This window comes from Coturnix japonica, chromosome 2, assembly GCF_054131305.1.
Source record: "Coturnix japonica strain WE chromosome 2, WE-NBRP24, whole genome shotgun sequence".
NCBI classification, from domain to species: Eukaryota; Metazoa; Chordata; class Aves; order Galliformes; family Phasianidae; genus Coturnix; species Coturnix japonica.
The window spans coordinates 113,862,268-113,878,754 of record NC_140664.1 but is presented as its reverse complement, the minus strand read 5'-3'; the positions used below and the strand labels follow the sequence as shown (position 1 = coordinate 113,878,754).

The 16,487-nt window shown below is 38.8% G+C and overlaps 1 protein-coding gene across 5 annotated transcripts in view; it reads right to left on the bottom strand.

The window, feature by feature from the left end:
• The window catches only part of AGMO (alkylglycerol monooxygenase), a 171,886-nt gene extending 158,638 nt beyond the window's left edge, over window positions 1-13,248 (bottom strand). For all 5 annotated transcript variants that reach the window (XM_015853865.3, XM_085538540.1, XM_085538537.1 and 2 more), the window contains exons 1-2: window positions 12,973-13,248; window positions 6,429-6,559 (exon numbers count right to left, since the gene is read on the bottom strand). In XM_015853865.3, coding sequence (XP_015709351.1) covers window positions 6,429-6,559; window positions 12,973-13,077 — 236 coding nt within the window. In that variant the 5' untranslated portion in view covers window positions 13,078-13,248. The remainder of the gene's footprint in view (window positions 1-6,428; window positions 6,560-12,972) is intronic.
• Window positions 13,249-16,487: the final 3,239 nt, after the last annotated feature.

The following is a 16,487-nucleotide window of genomic DNA, read 5'->3' as shown; positions in this document are numbered from 1 at the left end:
AACTACTAGGTGATGACCCAGCAAACCGTTAGCCAGTTCTAAAAATGCTACCCAGGTGCTCCATCTAGTGGAATTCTGATTTAAGCCTAATAAATCTTTTAGCAAAGACCAGAACTTTAGTCAGAAAAGTACGCAGTTTAGAGTCAGTGGTTTTTTTGTTTTGTTTTGTTTTGTTTTTAAAAAAAGAACTACACGCATGCTGATGAAATTTACGTTAATGAAGAATAAAGAATAAAAATATATGCAAATAACTAAAGGGTTTGAGAAACCTGCATATTTTGTGAGCTTCAGACATTAGTGAATTTATTAACATGTTTTTGATAAGAGCCAACTCAGTTCACAGCCTATGTTTTCACATAGAAGCACAAATATATCTGAGAACAAATGTTAGCAGATTGTTTTTACATTTCAAGTCACGCTAGGTGCAAAACTGGGCTTTAACATTCATGAATTCAGAAACCTTTATTTGGCCCACTGTCTAGAAAATAAGAAGTGTTGCAGCACTAAAAACAAACAAATACAAATTCCAAAAACAGCTGTCTTGTTATTAAGAGGTTACAACTCAAAAGAGTCACTGGCTTCCTGACAGGATTGTGTGAAACATGGCAAGCTCTTGAACATCATAGTAGAGACTACCAGTTGTTTCAGTCAATTAGTTTGAGAACATCCTGATTCTCCCAAGTCTCTCTCCTACATTCTGCTCTTTAATGCTTATTACCTTATACATCATTGCATTAGAAACCCCAGAGCCTTAAGTTCTGGCTCAGAGCTTTCCTTAGTCATCACCAGAAAGAAGCACGCTATGCATGCCAGCCTGTCTACAGCTACTCACTGGTACTCCTGTGCTCTGCCAGGAGCTACGCTCACACAGATGCTTTCCAGCATGTCTCAAACAAAATGAACCAGGTCTGCAAAATTCTCAGTTCAAACTCCTGAATGTTGCTGATATGCACAGGGGAGTACCCACCACTGACAGAGGTGGAGATGGTAATGGGGGAGCAGGGAGGTGGCGATGAACATAGGATGGCTGGCAGGAAGCTCTGGCTTCTTTTATGGGCACAGCTAGATTCTAACTGCTGCAAAGCCAGTGTAGCTTGCACCAAATCTATAAAGCTGTGTTAAACCAGGCAGCAAGTAAGTAGCAACACTCAAGAGGATTAAATAGCCAAGTATTTACTGAGTTTGCCCCACTCCATTCATTGATGATGAAGCAGGCTGACAAGAAAAAGGAATTAGACCAAACCAAGATTGTTCATGTATGGTCCCTGCTATGAGCTTAATTGAACTGAATTAGAAAATTCTCTTCCAGAATCAGGTCTGCCTGTTGAAAATGCTATCAATTCCCACGCACACAGCCATTGTGATGGTGTTTATCCTACCCTAATTGCTTTACCTACAGAGAATTAGTAACTTATTTCAAAACTTATTCTTACAGAGCTGTGAGGGCTGTGAACTTTGAGAAAACATGGGAACAACTAGCAGAGCATACAGCACAGTGTAGCCAGGAGTAAATTCTTATGAAATATACAACTATGCAACACATAGCTCATAGCTCACAAAGAGTGAGCAACAGGGTGCTGAGTAGATTCTGTCTCTTCAGTCTTGTTACCTATTAAAATCTTTTTTTAATAGAAACACCTATTGGCAGGCGGTGTCTAAATTGCCATAGGCAGCTGCTGAACTCATGGAGTTGTATGCAGCTTCAGTGGAGACTAAGGCAGTCCAGCTGCTGGCTGCCAGTCCTGCTCACCCGTCTCTCTCTCTGAAGATAAGTAAATACCTTTTGCTCCTATAATGATCTGAAATACCTTAGCATGGGATCAGACAGACACCTTAACCAAAACAAGAGAAAAGGATGAGTATGACAATGAACATAGGAAGGACAGAAGTGCAGTAGCCAGAAGTATGGTTGGTGTAGTGGCTCAGCAGCCTTGCTATTTAATCAGGTTAAGCGATTACCTTTCCATTTTGGCCCCATCTGCTCATCACTGCCCTAAGTCTGGTGGTTACCAGCCCTCAGACCTGCCAGCATAATTGCATGCATAGCTGCTCCCTGACCCAGCTCTGTCAAAATGAATGCAGCTGAGCTTAAACACCTCTTTTATAGTTCTTGGGGGGCTTTTGTTTCTGCTTTTAGCTGGATCACTTTGTCAGGACCAGGTTAGGGAGCAATTAAATGTGCAGTTATGTTGGCAGATCTGAGGGGGCAGCTGGACCAGAAGCAACACGTCTGACCATGGTCTAAGTAAACATCTGTCCAAAGCTTTATTCAAACAGATGTGGAGAAAAATGTAGCTAATAAGTCTTGAAGTGAAAATATAATTTACAAGAGACTGCACATATCAAATTTTCTTCTAAGAGATACAATCACTAATTTAGGCGGTCATAATTTTCTGCAGTCTTAAGCATAGTGAAGTATTTGGGAGGTACCTCAGGAAGCCAGCACTTACTTTAAGTGGAAGTATTGATGCAGGTGAGTATTTTGCATTCTGTTAGGACACTGTCAGCCTCGTGGGGTTGTGAACTGTTTGCACCAGTCTCAACCAAGTGCATTCTAATCATTTCTTCACACTGTTACTACTAAGGATTGAGAGGTTCTGTTTTCAGGCTGCAATTTTACATAACTTTAGAAGTGGGTAACTCAGTACTACAAAAAAAGAATCAAATATTACTGATCTCACTACCCCAACTGCTTTTTTTCCATGCCCATTTTTTGTTCTGGTACAAGATTCTGTGAAGCCATGGTAAGAACTGATTCAGGCTAGTATCATGGGGGAAGGTGCTCAGTGTGCTTCCTGGGCCACTTCACCACAGAACAACACAAATCCTGATGCTGGCAAAAGGGGAAAGGAAGATCAGAGACAGGAATAAGCAAACAGAATACAGGTTAGGCAAGGGTGTTTCATTTGGAAGCAGTTTTGGCCTAAAATGTATGTGAAACCACCCCCTCAGTCTCCCTTCTGGAAAAGAATTATGTAAAATCCAGATCTGTTAAGAATTGAACTGTACTGGTTTACAGGAGAAACAGGATTTCTACTCCTTTGAATCAATTACTGCTGATGTGCAAGTATCTTGAGATGAGCAACGTGAACTAACCCAAAAGGATTTTCTGATTTCTGATGCTCAGCACTACTTTAGAGAACTTTAAACTCCCCATTTCATAAAGTGAAGTATTTAATATATAAAAATTGTAGTGTTCTCTTCAGAAATGGGGAAGTTCATTGCAGATTTGACTGACAAAACCATTAAACATATATATTCACACACACACACACTATGACTGTGTTGCAGATCTGTGCACTAAAATCTGGCAATTGAGCATGACCATAAAGAACAGAGATTTTCCCAACTAGTCAAAAATGTACCTACCTCATTTATCCCCCAAACACTTTTTGATTTGATTTATGTTCTGCTGCTTTAAAAGAAGAAATGGGCCAATATGAAATAATGCACATACTTGTACAGAGGATATTTATACCCAAAATAAACTTTCTCTTGGGAGAATATTTTTAAAACAGCATTTCAAGCCTCCTGGCAATGGTTTGTTAGAGAAGTTAGTTATTTATTTAGTTCTCAGAAACTTTTTAACCACCAACATTTAAGTTGCAGGGAATGAGGTTAATAACTCAAATCTCCCCCTTTCTTCCAAATTCCTTTTCTCTGTATATAAAATTTACCAATCACACATGCAGAGGAATGCACAGTATGTATTAAAGCAGAGAAAATTATATTTAAGAATATTTTAGAATGAGCAACATGTATATGCAAAGCAGTTCTACTTACTGCATGCTGTTGAGTCTAATAAGTCTAAAACAAAACACATTACCTTGCCTGATTAGACTTTTCCTCTTGCACCTACATTTTATTTTATTTTTTTTATATTTGGCAAACAAATATCAATAATTTATGATTTGCATTTTCTCCAACAATGAAGTAAGAAACACTGAATAAATATTGTTTTCCCTAAAGAGGTGCAGTACTTGTTATACAGACTGTGAAATGGAAAAACATGCTCACAGGATGAATATGGTCTGTGACTCCTAATTCTTCCATAAAATCTAAAGACCTCCATGCAATGACGCATCTGAAGCTTCATTCTAACTAATAGACTGAAGCCCACCATTTTAGACTCAACCACAGATTTTTTTTAAGGAAGTGGCAAACCATTGCTGCTAGTTGAGAAAATGAAAATTAGTCCCTGGGAGAGGATACAATCAATGGTGTGTTAATCTAACCTTCAGCTGTTAATGATTTGCACTACTATTTCCCCTGATGCTGTGGGTTCTGCTGAAATATTGTTTTAGCAGTTTCTGTCAGCTTTCCCTACCTTTTTTTCTGCCTGAAAGGGAAAGACTGAAGTGAAAATCTTAGCAACGGGTTTTGTGTGCGCTACTTTTTTTCCAACCCAGTTCTTTCACACCATAGAAGCAGAGGACAGAAGGTAAACTGTTCTGTTTTTTCAGTTCAGGCCTCTTGCCAGTCTAACATTTCAAACTCCTCTTATTTATAAAAGGGTAACTACTCTACACCAAGCAGTCACTATTGGAAGTCTGAGATTAACATGCAGTTAAATAATTTAGAAAGCCTGTTTTTTTGCCTGCTTCTTTGATATTCAGACAGAAATTTCAAAGCTTTACAGAACTCTTTTATTTTTTTTTTTTTTTTTAAAGAACCACTGAGAAGAGTCTTTGTGCATCCAGACATGAGAGAGTAACGCAAGTGACCCAGATGACACCTCTTGTGTTGGTAAATCAATAAGTGTCCTGATCCTGTAGATCAGCCTGGTCCTACAAAGTATGTTTTCCTTAAGGATCGTTTAGTTCACTCAAAATAACTTTACAAAATAGTTCTTATCCAAAAGAAAACTGCCTAGCCCACAAGCCAAATTCTGCAGCAAAGTACTGAGTGCCAAAATAATAAAAGTACTCAGCACCTTGCTAAGCTGCGTTCCACACATGCAACATTAGTTTTCTTAACAAGCATTTGTTCCAGGAATTAGTGCCTCTGAAGCATTTTAGTATACTTTAAATGCAGCCAAAAGACCTCACAAAACCATTTAAACTTCATCACACATATCTCAGTCCCCTTGTTTAACTTAATCAATCCTGAATATTTCAGATAAGAAAAATAAATATGGTAAATCTGAAGTATACTACTGTCTAGAAAAACATGAGTATGTTGAAGAAAATGATATTTGAAGTATCTCTGTTTTAACTGCATGAAAATGAGAGTAAGCCTTCATTAGTGTTGTGTTTCAATGCACACAAGTCCAATGCTTAAATATTTAATTTATCATAGCATAAAGTATGACAAATTCAGTGTTCCTCCTTCACAATCATGTTCACAAGTCTTATTAAAAGCGCATAAAACTGTTTGAATACTGACTTCTCACTTTTCGTTTATTACAAAGTCTAAAAGTACTGTACAAATTCAAACATTCAATGAATAACAAAGTGAATGACTAGCAGATTTCACAATTTAAGTAAGAATAAAATGGATATTTTGTTGTTTCTGTGCTTTTTTAATGTATTTTATCACTACCTTAGATTGTAAAATTCACATTCACAAGAATGAGGAACCTGTAAGTAGCAAAGACTGCATTTCATTGATTCAAAACATTTAAGGATGATCAAATATATCATCCATTTATTTCTATATGGCCAAATTCAAGAACACATTGCCTATGAATGAGGAATGTAAACCACAATCTAAAAAAAGTATTTGAGGATGAAAGATGACTCAAAGGACTAACATGGACCTGGGATACATAAAGAGAGGAAGAAAAACTAGGAATAGAGAACAAATGACTTCATTACTTGGCACTGATGTAGCAGTTTCTGAAATATGGAGTGCATTTGAGACATCAACAATTCAAGGCTGAAAAACTGTTGAGGATTCAAAAAAGAACTGTGGGAATATTGAAAAGAATTGAAAATATACTATATAGTCAAATTCAAATAATTGAAACTTTTCTTCCTGTAATGAACAAATTACACTCAATGAGGGCAATCTGTAAATTCACACCTAGGAAACAGAAACCTAACCCCTCTTTAACTGAAAAAAGCATAATAAAATCTATCATCTGGAAGTTCACATCATGAAAAGTAAGATCTAAAACACAATATTCCTCACAATTTTTATAGCACCTGAAAAAGCACTTAAGAATTAGTCAGGTTCCCTATTAGTATATATTTAGTAAATAATAATGGGTATCTATTTAAAATACCTTCACCATGATGTAATTCAAGTTAATCTTATGACCTCTATGCAGAAGAGAGAAAATAGTGATCATATTTACAACATTTCCCTCAAGCATTAAAATCTTTCAGAAATCCACTGAAATCAGAAAAGATAATGAATTAAATCAAAGAACTTTGAATCCTGGGCCTAAAAAACTGACCTTAAGTTAATATAACATGCATACTTACTCTGGAAGTCGAGACAGGATACCCAGTGAAAGAGAACTTATGCCATCATTGATCCGACCTGGTAGCTTATGCTGCTGAACCCAGCTGACAACAAACTCCAACACAATAAAAGCAATGAAGAATGGAATACTCTGGAAAAGAATGGAAGAAAAAAAAAAAAATCACAATATAAGCAAGATTAGATCCACCTTTTCAAGATCCTTAGAAAGAAACTTTTACTCAGATGGTGATGAGGCTCTGGAACCACTGCTCAGAGAAGGTGTGGATGCTCCATTCCTGGATGCATTCAAGACCAGATTGGAAGGGGCCAACATAGAACAGCCTGATCTAGTGAGTGGCCTGGGTTTTTAAGGTTCCCACCAACTCAAGCCATTCTGTGATTCAAAGAGCAGCTTACGCCATCATACACTTCTCAGATTGTGTAACACGATGGAAAGTGCAAACGAGCAGCAAGGTCCCAGGCCACAGAGAGTGAAGATCCACTCAAACACAATAGAAGTGAGCACAGAAATAAGAAACAGCTTAGATTCAGAAGTCCTTTATGGCCCTCAGGTAGGAAAAGTTCTCCATATGAAATGCCCTTACCTCCACTGCCAACCCTCAAATGAAGGTTGGGAAGGGGTAAAGCCAGGATCTCCCTTGGGTGGCCATGCCTTCCTCTGAGGTGCTCAATCACTGGCTCAAGCTGTGACTTAGCATTTCCACTACAGGTTGGCTGTCATCTTTCTAGCTACTACTGCACCCTGATAAATACAGTAATGCTTGTTGTGGATTTTATATACAAGTACAACCTACTAGGCTGTCATTTTATATATACAACAGCATAAATCCAGTGCACTAGCCCAATGCCATATTAATTTACTTTATATCATCTGCACATAAATTATTAAGCAGCAACAAAACAAAATACAAAAGTCTTTCCAAACTCATTTCTCATATTCAAGAAAATCAGTGGTAGCAGCAACATTGGTGGACTCCTCTAACCCCAAATTAAAACATTTGTCACATATTTTTCTGAAAGTGTTTGGTCACTGAATCTGGCATACAATGCCATCTAAAAGAGATAACAGTGTGAATTGCTTTCTACTTATCCTATCTGCTGCCATGCTTTTCACGATAGTAACAACTCTTCTGTATGCGTTTTCACCAGAGAACCTAGGAGCTATGTGAACAAACTATGAAGCCCATTTCAATCCGGGCCATAACACGTTCTCTTTGCAGACCAAGTATCAATGATGCAATGCACCCTTTTCTCTTTTGCGTTGGTACTAGCTGTCAAATCATCTTCTGCCTTCCAGAAGGAAACCATAATATTGTGTGAGACAAGCATTTTTCAGTCACAACATTGCTTAAGTCTAGGATTTAACTCAAATGGTATATCCTGAGCCTCATATCTACGGACAAATCAAAAATACACAAGAACAATGCCCAGCAGAGAAAGGTATTTGCATAACTAGTAATAGGACTGCACTGCTACTGTGACAATACAATGCTTCATCAGTGCAAACAGATTACTACAGCTGTTTCCAAATTTTGATCAGCATCCTGAAAAATAAGAAAAGATTGACCAGAAGTAATTGGCAGAGTGTATGCATTCAGGGGCTTTTGTTTGTTTGCTTGTTACTGATTTTTGTTTGTTTTGTTTTTACTGACACAAAAGTCCTAAGAGTCCTTGCAGTCCATAGAAGGAAAAAGTGATGGCCCCACCAGCCACCATCTCCAACATTTAAGAATATGTGGCAATGAAAATAGGAAGCAGCAATTTTCCTTCCATCAGATCTCTTAACGTTAAACTCTCTCATTCTGTGGGAAAATTTAGGTCACCTTTTCTGTAGTATTAAGACATAAAATTTCCACCATGTTTTTAAGGGATAGAGAAATTCAACATTGGTGAGTTTTTATCCTACCACTAATTGGAATCAGCATATTGTCAGTCATGTCTCTCTTAGCCTTCTCTCACTGCCCCCTTCAAGCAACCTGCAAACGTGTGAATCCACAAACTGAAACCCTCCACAGAGTCCGTGACTATACCATATTTTCATGGAAGAAGCATGATGCTTCTGCAAATGTCAGTGCATTTTGGAGGGTGCTCATTTTTGTTGCCAAGTGAGACATGATCCGGGAATTCCTACCAGGCTGGGACACCAAAGAGACAAAGATGGATATAGACCAGATTGCTCAGTAGAAAAAGAATGGGATGATTCAAACCATGCAAGCAGCAAGAGATTTATAGTGTCTAGGAAATGTGAAAGTTCATAAACTGCAGCAGCTCAGGGTTAGGTTACAATAACAGATGAACGGAGATTGATATCAACATGGCACTTTTTAATTTAGATGCCTAGCTTGCATTTTAAATATCTAAAGGCCTCTTTGGGACACACACTAGCTGATGAAATAAAACCTTTGAAAGCAAAGGAAAACTTAAGGATAAATCCTAAACAGTTTCCATCAAAAACATTATGGTAAATCTTCTGATATTTGAAACAATAAAAAGCCACCCTCCATTTGAAATTATTGAAGCATGCTAGAAAAATATAAGTGCTTCCTGTTCTGTTTTAATTCCTTCATTTCTAGGTAGATAAGGTTGTTAACGTTCTGTTTGTTCTTTTTCTTTTAGTTGCTATGGCTAAACAACAGATCCCTAACTTATCAAACAGGCCAGCTAACTGTGCTTCTGCATCCAGCAGAGATTAAAATGGTCTTAGTAAGAATGACCAAGAAATTTGACCACAGTATTAAGAGTCAGCTCTACCACAGTCTATAGGCAGGTTTGAGGTTATAGATACAGAGTAGAAGCTGCACTTCAAATTGAATAGATTCAGAGCAGAATAACTGGAATTCTTTTTTCATGAAATGAAAATAGTGCACAGGAAAGATATGATGCTAGTATTCTGTGCAGTGCTTTACTTAGTAACTTCTGAAATGGTTAAAATACTTGGCTTTATACTAATATAACTTCTTCCCCATTGACTTCATTAAATATTTTCTTCCCACTATGAAGCTGTGAGGCAGCCAAGATTTGACAGCACTTTTTGACTCACAAATAGGGAGTGTCAGAGTAAAGAGGATAAAGAAACACTCAGGCAGTCTTAACCCCCTGCCCATCAAGGAGCTTGTAAAATTTATGACATACCTCTTGTTCTAAGAAATTACTACCTCTCTCCCATACATCCCCATTATGCTGTGTTCAAAGCAGATCAAAGTGATCAGCTGCACCAAGACTAGTGCATACTATTTCTATGAACATAATACATAATAGTTATTTTCACAGTTCAGGATCACAACAAGCTAGATGCCATACAAACAAAAGCAAAAGGTGTATCAGAAGTGTATAACTAAAACTGCAAAAAAGGAGGTGGTCAATAAAGCAGACCTCCTTCCAGTACTCTAAACATTTATTTTGTTGGGTTTTTTTTTCCTTTTTTTTTTGTTTGGTTAGTAGTCTTTTTGATTGGTTGTTGATTTGATGGTTTGTTTTGGCTTTATTTTTGTTTGTTTGTGGATTTTTTGCTTTTTGTTTGTTTGTTTTTTCTTATTAGTAATGACAGTAAAGACATCTAAGGAACCTGAGGAAGATAAGTAGTTCTGGTGAAATTTTTAAGTACTGTCGCTGCAAGCAAACTGGCACAAAATTAAGCAATAGCCACTGTTTGACTCCTGGGTCAGAGACAGCAGCTGGCCCGTTTTGATATCTTCTGATCTATAAATGTTTTACTCTGTTTCCACTTTCTTTCTCTTCATCCATCACCAGAAATGCTTAAAGGGGATTTACATTAGTTTTTGTGGGTTTCGTGAGTAACTGAGCCATAAATTCAAAGTCTTACATTGAGTAAGAGACTTTCCCTTACAAGTAACCAATACTTAGGAAATGTGAAAGACCATTTTAAACCAATTTTTACTTCATACAGTTGCAAAAAAATAATACTCTCAGTTGAAACTCAGCATAAATTCACCATTTTATTGCAAGCCTTGAAACAGTTTGTTTTCTTAAAGTCCCAGGTCCTCATAATGTAAGAATCTCAACTTTCACGTAGAACTAAATAAGCAAGTTCTGTGCCTCATTATTTAGAAGCAAAGCCTAAAAATGTGAATTGAGTGTAAATGTGAACTTAATCTTTAGGATCTACAAAGTAGAGAGTAAATAGCAAAGAAAAACAGTAATTACTAAGTTCAGTGCTTCCATTTGGGGCTTTCAGTAAAAGTAACCAGCGCACTCTCCTCTGAGGTCTGGCTATAGGAAAGACTTTACTGATCAAAAAGGATTCCCTCAGCCCATCTACTAAGTGTGAGGGAATCTGAGAAATGGAGTATGTGAAGTATATACTTAGATCCATAGCAGAGAATGCTTGTGAAAGGACAAGGTAGTATCTATTGTTGGAGTCAGGGTCTTCTAACCTGGGGAGATATAACTGACTTGTACTCCCTCTTCACTTTCTTGAACAAAGGCGTAATCATGGTTTTCAAAGCCTACTTGACAAAAGACCAAATAAAAATAAATTCAATGACTGTGGTACAGAATTTGGACCCCTTGTCACAGACTTTTGGAGACCAGCTGGAAGGTTATTTCTCCATGTCTCTGTTGAAGAGCTTTGCTTACAGGTCTTTGGTAACTGATCAGCATATGTTTTGAATGGTACCTGTGGTCTTCAAATACAATTATGCCAACAAACAGAGCACAGTGCAGAGATCAGGAGCCTCTCTGCCTCTGAAAATTGGAGCAATATAACCACAGTGAGAAAGTGCATTGAGCAAGTTAGGATAAGCTATTTCGTTTTCAGAATCAGAGCTGCTTCACGATTTGTCTTTTGCCCCACAGATGTAAAAACACAACTAAGTCCAGTTCAAAGGAGCTGCTCCTACAAAATGCATATATTTTGTCAATCATCAGAAGTGCTCTATTTTTTTTATTTAAATCACTAAAAATGACTATTTGAATGAACTATGGAAGGTGCATACCTCCACTGCTAGCATTATGTGTTCTTATGAGTTAGGAACATTATCTGGTACAGAACAGAACTTCTACGCACAATGTTACAGTCAGAAGAAATCCTAAAGACTTCCTAAGCTCAGTCTATAGCTGATAGACTATCCCAGCTCTATAACCTATAGAGTTGGGATAGTTGGGCTACTATTAGACTTTTACACAAAACAGAATTATGCTGTCAACAAATACATCAAGAGGGATTCCTGGTAAAACTATACTAAGATAGGACCTACAGGAAGTATAACTGTACTGAGAAACCTTTTATAGTTTAAGTTTTTTGCTAAATATATATCCCTAATAAATCCCTTGTAAAAAACCCTTATAAATAAGGGAACCATACAAAAGCAGAAACCTGCAGATGTTTCCATAATGCTAATTAGGAATTCTTCTGCAAATATTCTTAATTGTGCACTCAGTCACAGGAATAACAGGTTAGGACAAGTTGTGAGCAGAATATAGAACAAGCTACTATGGGAGAAGGAAAACCAGGGATACTAAGTAATGGTTCTGGCAGGAAAACGTGACACTTAGATGAAATGTGGGAAAAGTAAAAGAGATAGAGAAAGGCAATAGGTAGAACTGGAGGGAGCAATCAGCTGACTAGGCAAAACAGACAGGCTCTTGACAGACCTCCCTGACCACTACATTACAGCTTAGTTTCGCAACACCTCTGAGGAAAGCAGTCCACCAACCAGACACTGTATACACAGGTTGGGTTTGCAGCAGCTGTCTTCTTATCCCATCCAAGGGAACAGTGTTTGCTGATAGTCACCGTCAGCAGTGGGTTGCTGAATGCTGAGATTCCTGGTAAACTGCTGACAGTGCTGCACAATCCTGTAACACCCCCACAACAACCCAATAGCAGCAGCTGCACAGCAGTTCAAGATATGTGCCACAACAGATACGTGCAATCCGTAGGGAAGAAGGGAGCAAAGGTACCTCCATGAAAGCAGATACGCCAGCAGAGTGGGAGGGGAGAAAGGGACACATTGCAGCCAAGGGAGCTTTCACACTTGACCTCTGTACTCCTGCCTTGGAGCTGTAGGAGACAGCACTGTCCCAACACAAATATTTGCTCTCATTCTCTTAAACAACCTTTGTGTTTTTGGTGTTTTTTGTGGGTTTTTTTTTTCTTTTAAATATGTTTTTAATTTTTATTTTTTCCTTTGAGCTGTTGGTACTAACTTTAAGGGCATAAAGAAAGCTGACTTTTTGCTTGTGTTAAAATCTGCAAAGGATCTTGGCCTGAATAGCCTGACAGTACTATGTTTTCTGCTTTACTTGGTACTGACAATTTGAACAGCATTAACATCAGCACTCAGATGTGGAGCGTTCCTCTGAAAACTACCTCCTGCTATCAGTCACAAGCATCTGAGCCTTCATTTATAATACATTAGAAGAGTACGCAGCTTGTAGACACAGAAAGACAAGGTATTTCATCTTACTTTAGATATCCCTCCCCAGTCCTCCGGAAAAAAGGCAGGTGGTGCCTCAGCACAGGGTGGGCGGAGAGGCCGGCAAAGGATGCCGCCGGCAAAGAGGAGGGAAGGGGGCTCTCACCTTCTCTACGTAGTCGGGCACCTCCTCCAGCGTACGGAAGGAGCTCTCGCCGGGTGGCAGCACGTAGAAGAGTGCTCGGAGCTGCTGCCCCGCCGTGGTGCCCATGGTCCTGCCGCTCCGTACCGTGCCGACCCGGCTTTACGGTCGCCGCAGGTGCGCTGATGACGGCGCCCTCCCGGCGCTCGCTGCGTGGGGGCACCGCGGTCGCGGCCGCAGCCGCGCCCGCTCTGACCTGCAGCCCGTCCCCGCGGCTTCGATTCGTTTCCCGTTGGTGCTGAGAGGGTTTGCAGAGGAGAAACTGCCTACTTCTTTCGGCATCGTGCTGCTATGCAGATTGTTCTCTTATTATTTTTCAGTGTGTCCTTGTGTAGATGACCTTCCAGTATTTGAATGGAAATAGATTTAAGCAGGAAGGGAAGCAGTTTGTTACACTGTCTAAATAGTGATAGGATAAGGGGGGATGGCTTCAGACTGAAAGAGGGGAGATTTAGGTTAAATGCTGGGAGGAAATTCTTTACTCAGATAGTTGTGAGGCCTTGGCACAGGCTGCTTGGAGAAGCTGTGGATGCCCCATCCCTGGAGGCATTCAGGGTCAGGCTGGATGGGGTCCTGAGCAGCCTCAGATGGTGGCTGGCAGCCTTGCCCAGGCAGGGGGGAGAAACTGCATTATCTTTGAAGTCTCTTCCAACCCAAGCCATTCTGTGAATATTTGTTTTCCAGAAACAGGGCGAGGTGTCCCTGTCAGCTCTTCTGATCGGCTGCCCTGGCCAGCCAAGCACTCCTGTGCAGAATTTTTATGTTTTAGTTATAAGAAGGGCTTATCACAGCTCGATATTCTACAGTTCAGATTAATATGATTATGCTGAAGACATTCTCTAGGAGCCACCTATCATGGTTTCCATTGTAAAGGAGTGACATGAAGAAGTAGTGAATACAAATGTGTGCTTGTTCCCTGTAAAAGTTTTACAATTACTGGAATAAGAGCAGGCTTTGTACATTACGCTGTTGATCTGAAGCTCAGGAACATGTTTCTCCATCAGATGCTTGTCAGTCAATCTTCATACGATTGGCACTAGTAAAAGTCATAACCTTTGTGATAAAATAGATTGATCAGAAAGAAAATAACACAATGTCCCAACATTCCCTTCCTCACAGATGTTCAGTTCTACTTACAGTCTTTGCAGAAGAAATGGACTGTGTGTTCTGCCATCAATGATCTTGCTACACACACACACTGCTAGTTATCAGGAAAAATTGTTTGCCTTGATATAACCAGTTTTTTAAAGCATCTGTGACAGGCACTGTGAGCTGAATTTTTTTGTTTAGGAAAAGAAACATGTAGAAGTTGACATTAAAATAGGTATAATAATGCACCTATAATGTTTGAAACAATACAGTTACAGAAACATGGAGTCATTAGGTTCAGAAAAGACCTTTATGACCATCAGACCAACAATCAAACCATCACCACCACACCCACTAAACCACATCCCTCAATTTGAAGAGTTGGGATTTAGATTCAAATCTTGTAGTTTGAAAAATGTAACAGTACAATAGTACATCATGTAATAGCACAGATGTACTGGAAATATTTTATGTTGAGTTGAAGTACATCCTAGTGTTCTTAACTGTAATGTAGATTAATGGCTGTTTGAGGTTCTTATAAAATTAATTCTAATTATTACATTCTAAAACCCCAATTCATCTAAATGAAACTTCCAAATTCACTCAAAAATGACACTTTTCATTCTAGGTAGATTTCCAGTGCATCAAGAGTTCTCACAGGGAAAGTCATATGATAATAAATGCCTTTTCATTTAGATTAGCCTAGGTATTCCTATGTTATTACTCTCACATTCTGGCTGCTTGACCTCACCATAACCAAGATTCTCATTCACAGTATCCTAGGAGGCTACGCTGAGCTAGTGGAGCTTGCTCTGCTAGCATCTCAGAGAGATAAAATGACCAAAACTGAATACCAGTAAAAAAGAATAAAAATAATAATAAAAGTTACCAGTATCTGATAATTGATCTGCTGTGAAAACCATTGCCAGGGCAAGGGAGCCAGGGATACTGAGGATATTTGAAGTACAACAGAACCACTACTTCATATTACACCCTTCTGGGAAGAAAGAAGAGATACCAACAGTTTTTTGGGACTCAACACTTTTTAATTTATTTTGGATCCCCCTTTCAGTGTAAACTGTCACTCAAGTATCACCACAGTGAAATTCTTGCATTTAAAACTAGAAGAAATCATTTGGATTTGATTATACCTCACAGGGGAAGCAGATGGTCGTGTTTTCCAGCTTCTGTGCTCAAGGAAGTATAGATGATAGCAAAAAGACAGCTAAACCTCCAGTGAGAAGAAGAACAATTTTTAGATGGACGTCAGTAATCTGGCTGTACAAACATCGCTGATGTTCTCTAAGCATTGAAATTTGGTGTGCAGTTTCAAGTGCTCCCTATTCTCTTTGTTAAGAAAAGAATGGAAAATTAAACATCCAGGAATGTTGCCTTAGTAAAAGGTGTAACCGTCCACTAAACAATGCCCCCTCCATTCACTGACCTTGCACAGTCTCCTTAGAAAGGAGCTTTTTTTTTTTTTTTTTTTTTTTTAAAACAGAGAGTTAACAGTGTTTTGTGGGGTGTTTTTTGTTATCGTTTTGTTTTTCCTCAGCAATGACATCCTATGCTGCCATCAGAAATGCAAAAGCATGTTCTGTCTGGAGACTGCGATTCTGCTGTTGGCCAGCTGATCATTCCAGTAACCAAGGCAACAAAAGCCTCTGTTCTACTTAGAGGAAATTGGGGAGCTGGCCTAACACTGTCTGTAGGTGGATCACATTTTGTTTTCTCCAAAGAACTCCATCCCACCCACTTCATGAACAGAGAACGCCCAGACACTTCCTGTTTGAGTCTCTCTGAGCCCTAAACCAGTACTAAATAATAAACTCATAAAGGGAATTAGGGCAGGTTGAAATTGGGATGGGCAATATAGTCTGCCTTGGCAGTCATTCACAGCATCCTGAATCACATCCAGAGCTGGGCTGGGTCTAGCATACACTACTTATGTACTGATATCTTTCTGTGTAGAAACAGTTTATGTATGTATATTGTGTAGATGTAACAGAATTTTTCTCATCTCTCTGCTCTAAGTATTTAGTACCAATATTTAAACTTGGCAGTGAATGTTATTAGGAGAGTGCTAGATGCATCTGTGTTGTTAAAAATCTGTTATTACAAAATATTTCAAATGTATTTCCAATTGATAAACCCTGTATTGTATGATGCTTTTTTAAAAGGTAATTGCTATATTTGTTAGTATTAAATAAGCTATATATATTAATGTCCTGTTCTTAGCGACAGCATTACTGACTCCAGAAACCTGAAGCCAAGGGTGTGCTGTGTAGTGATCATCCTAACACCATGCAATTGGCCACTTGCTGCAAAATCTAGTCTTTTCTATCTCTTCTATGCAGGACTGTTAAATACAGAGCAGTGCCCAGGTATGA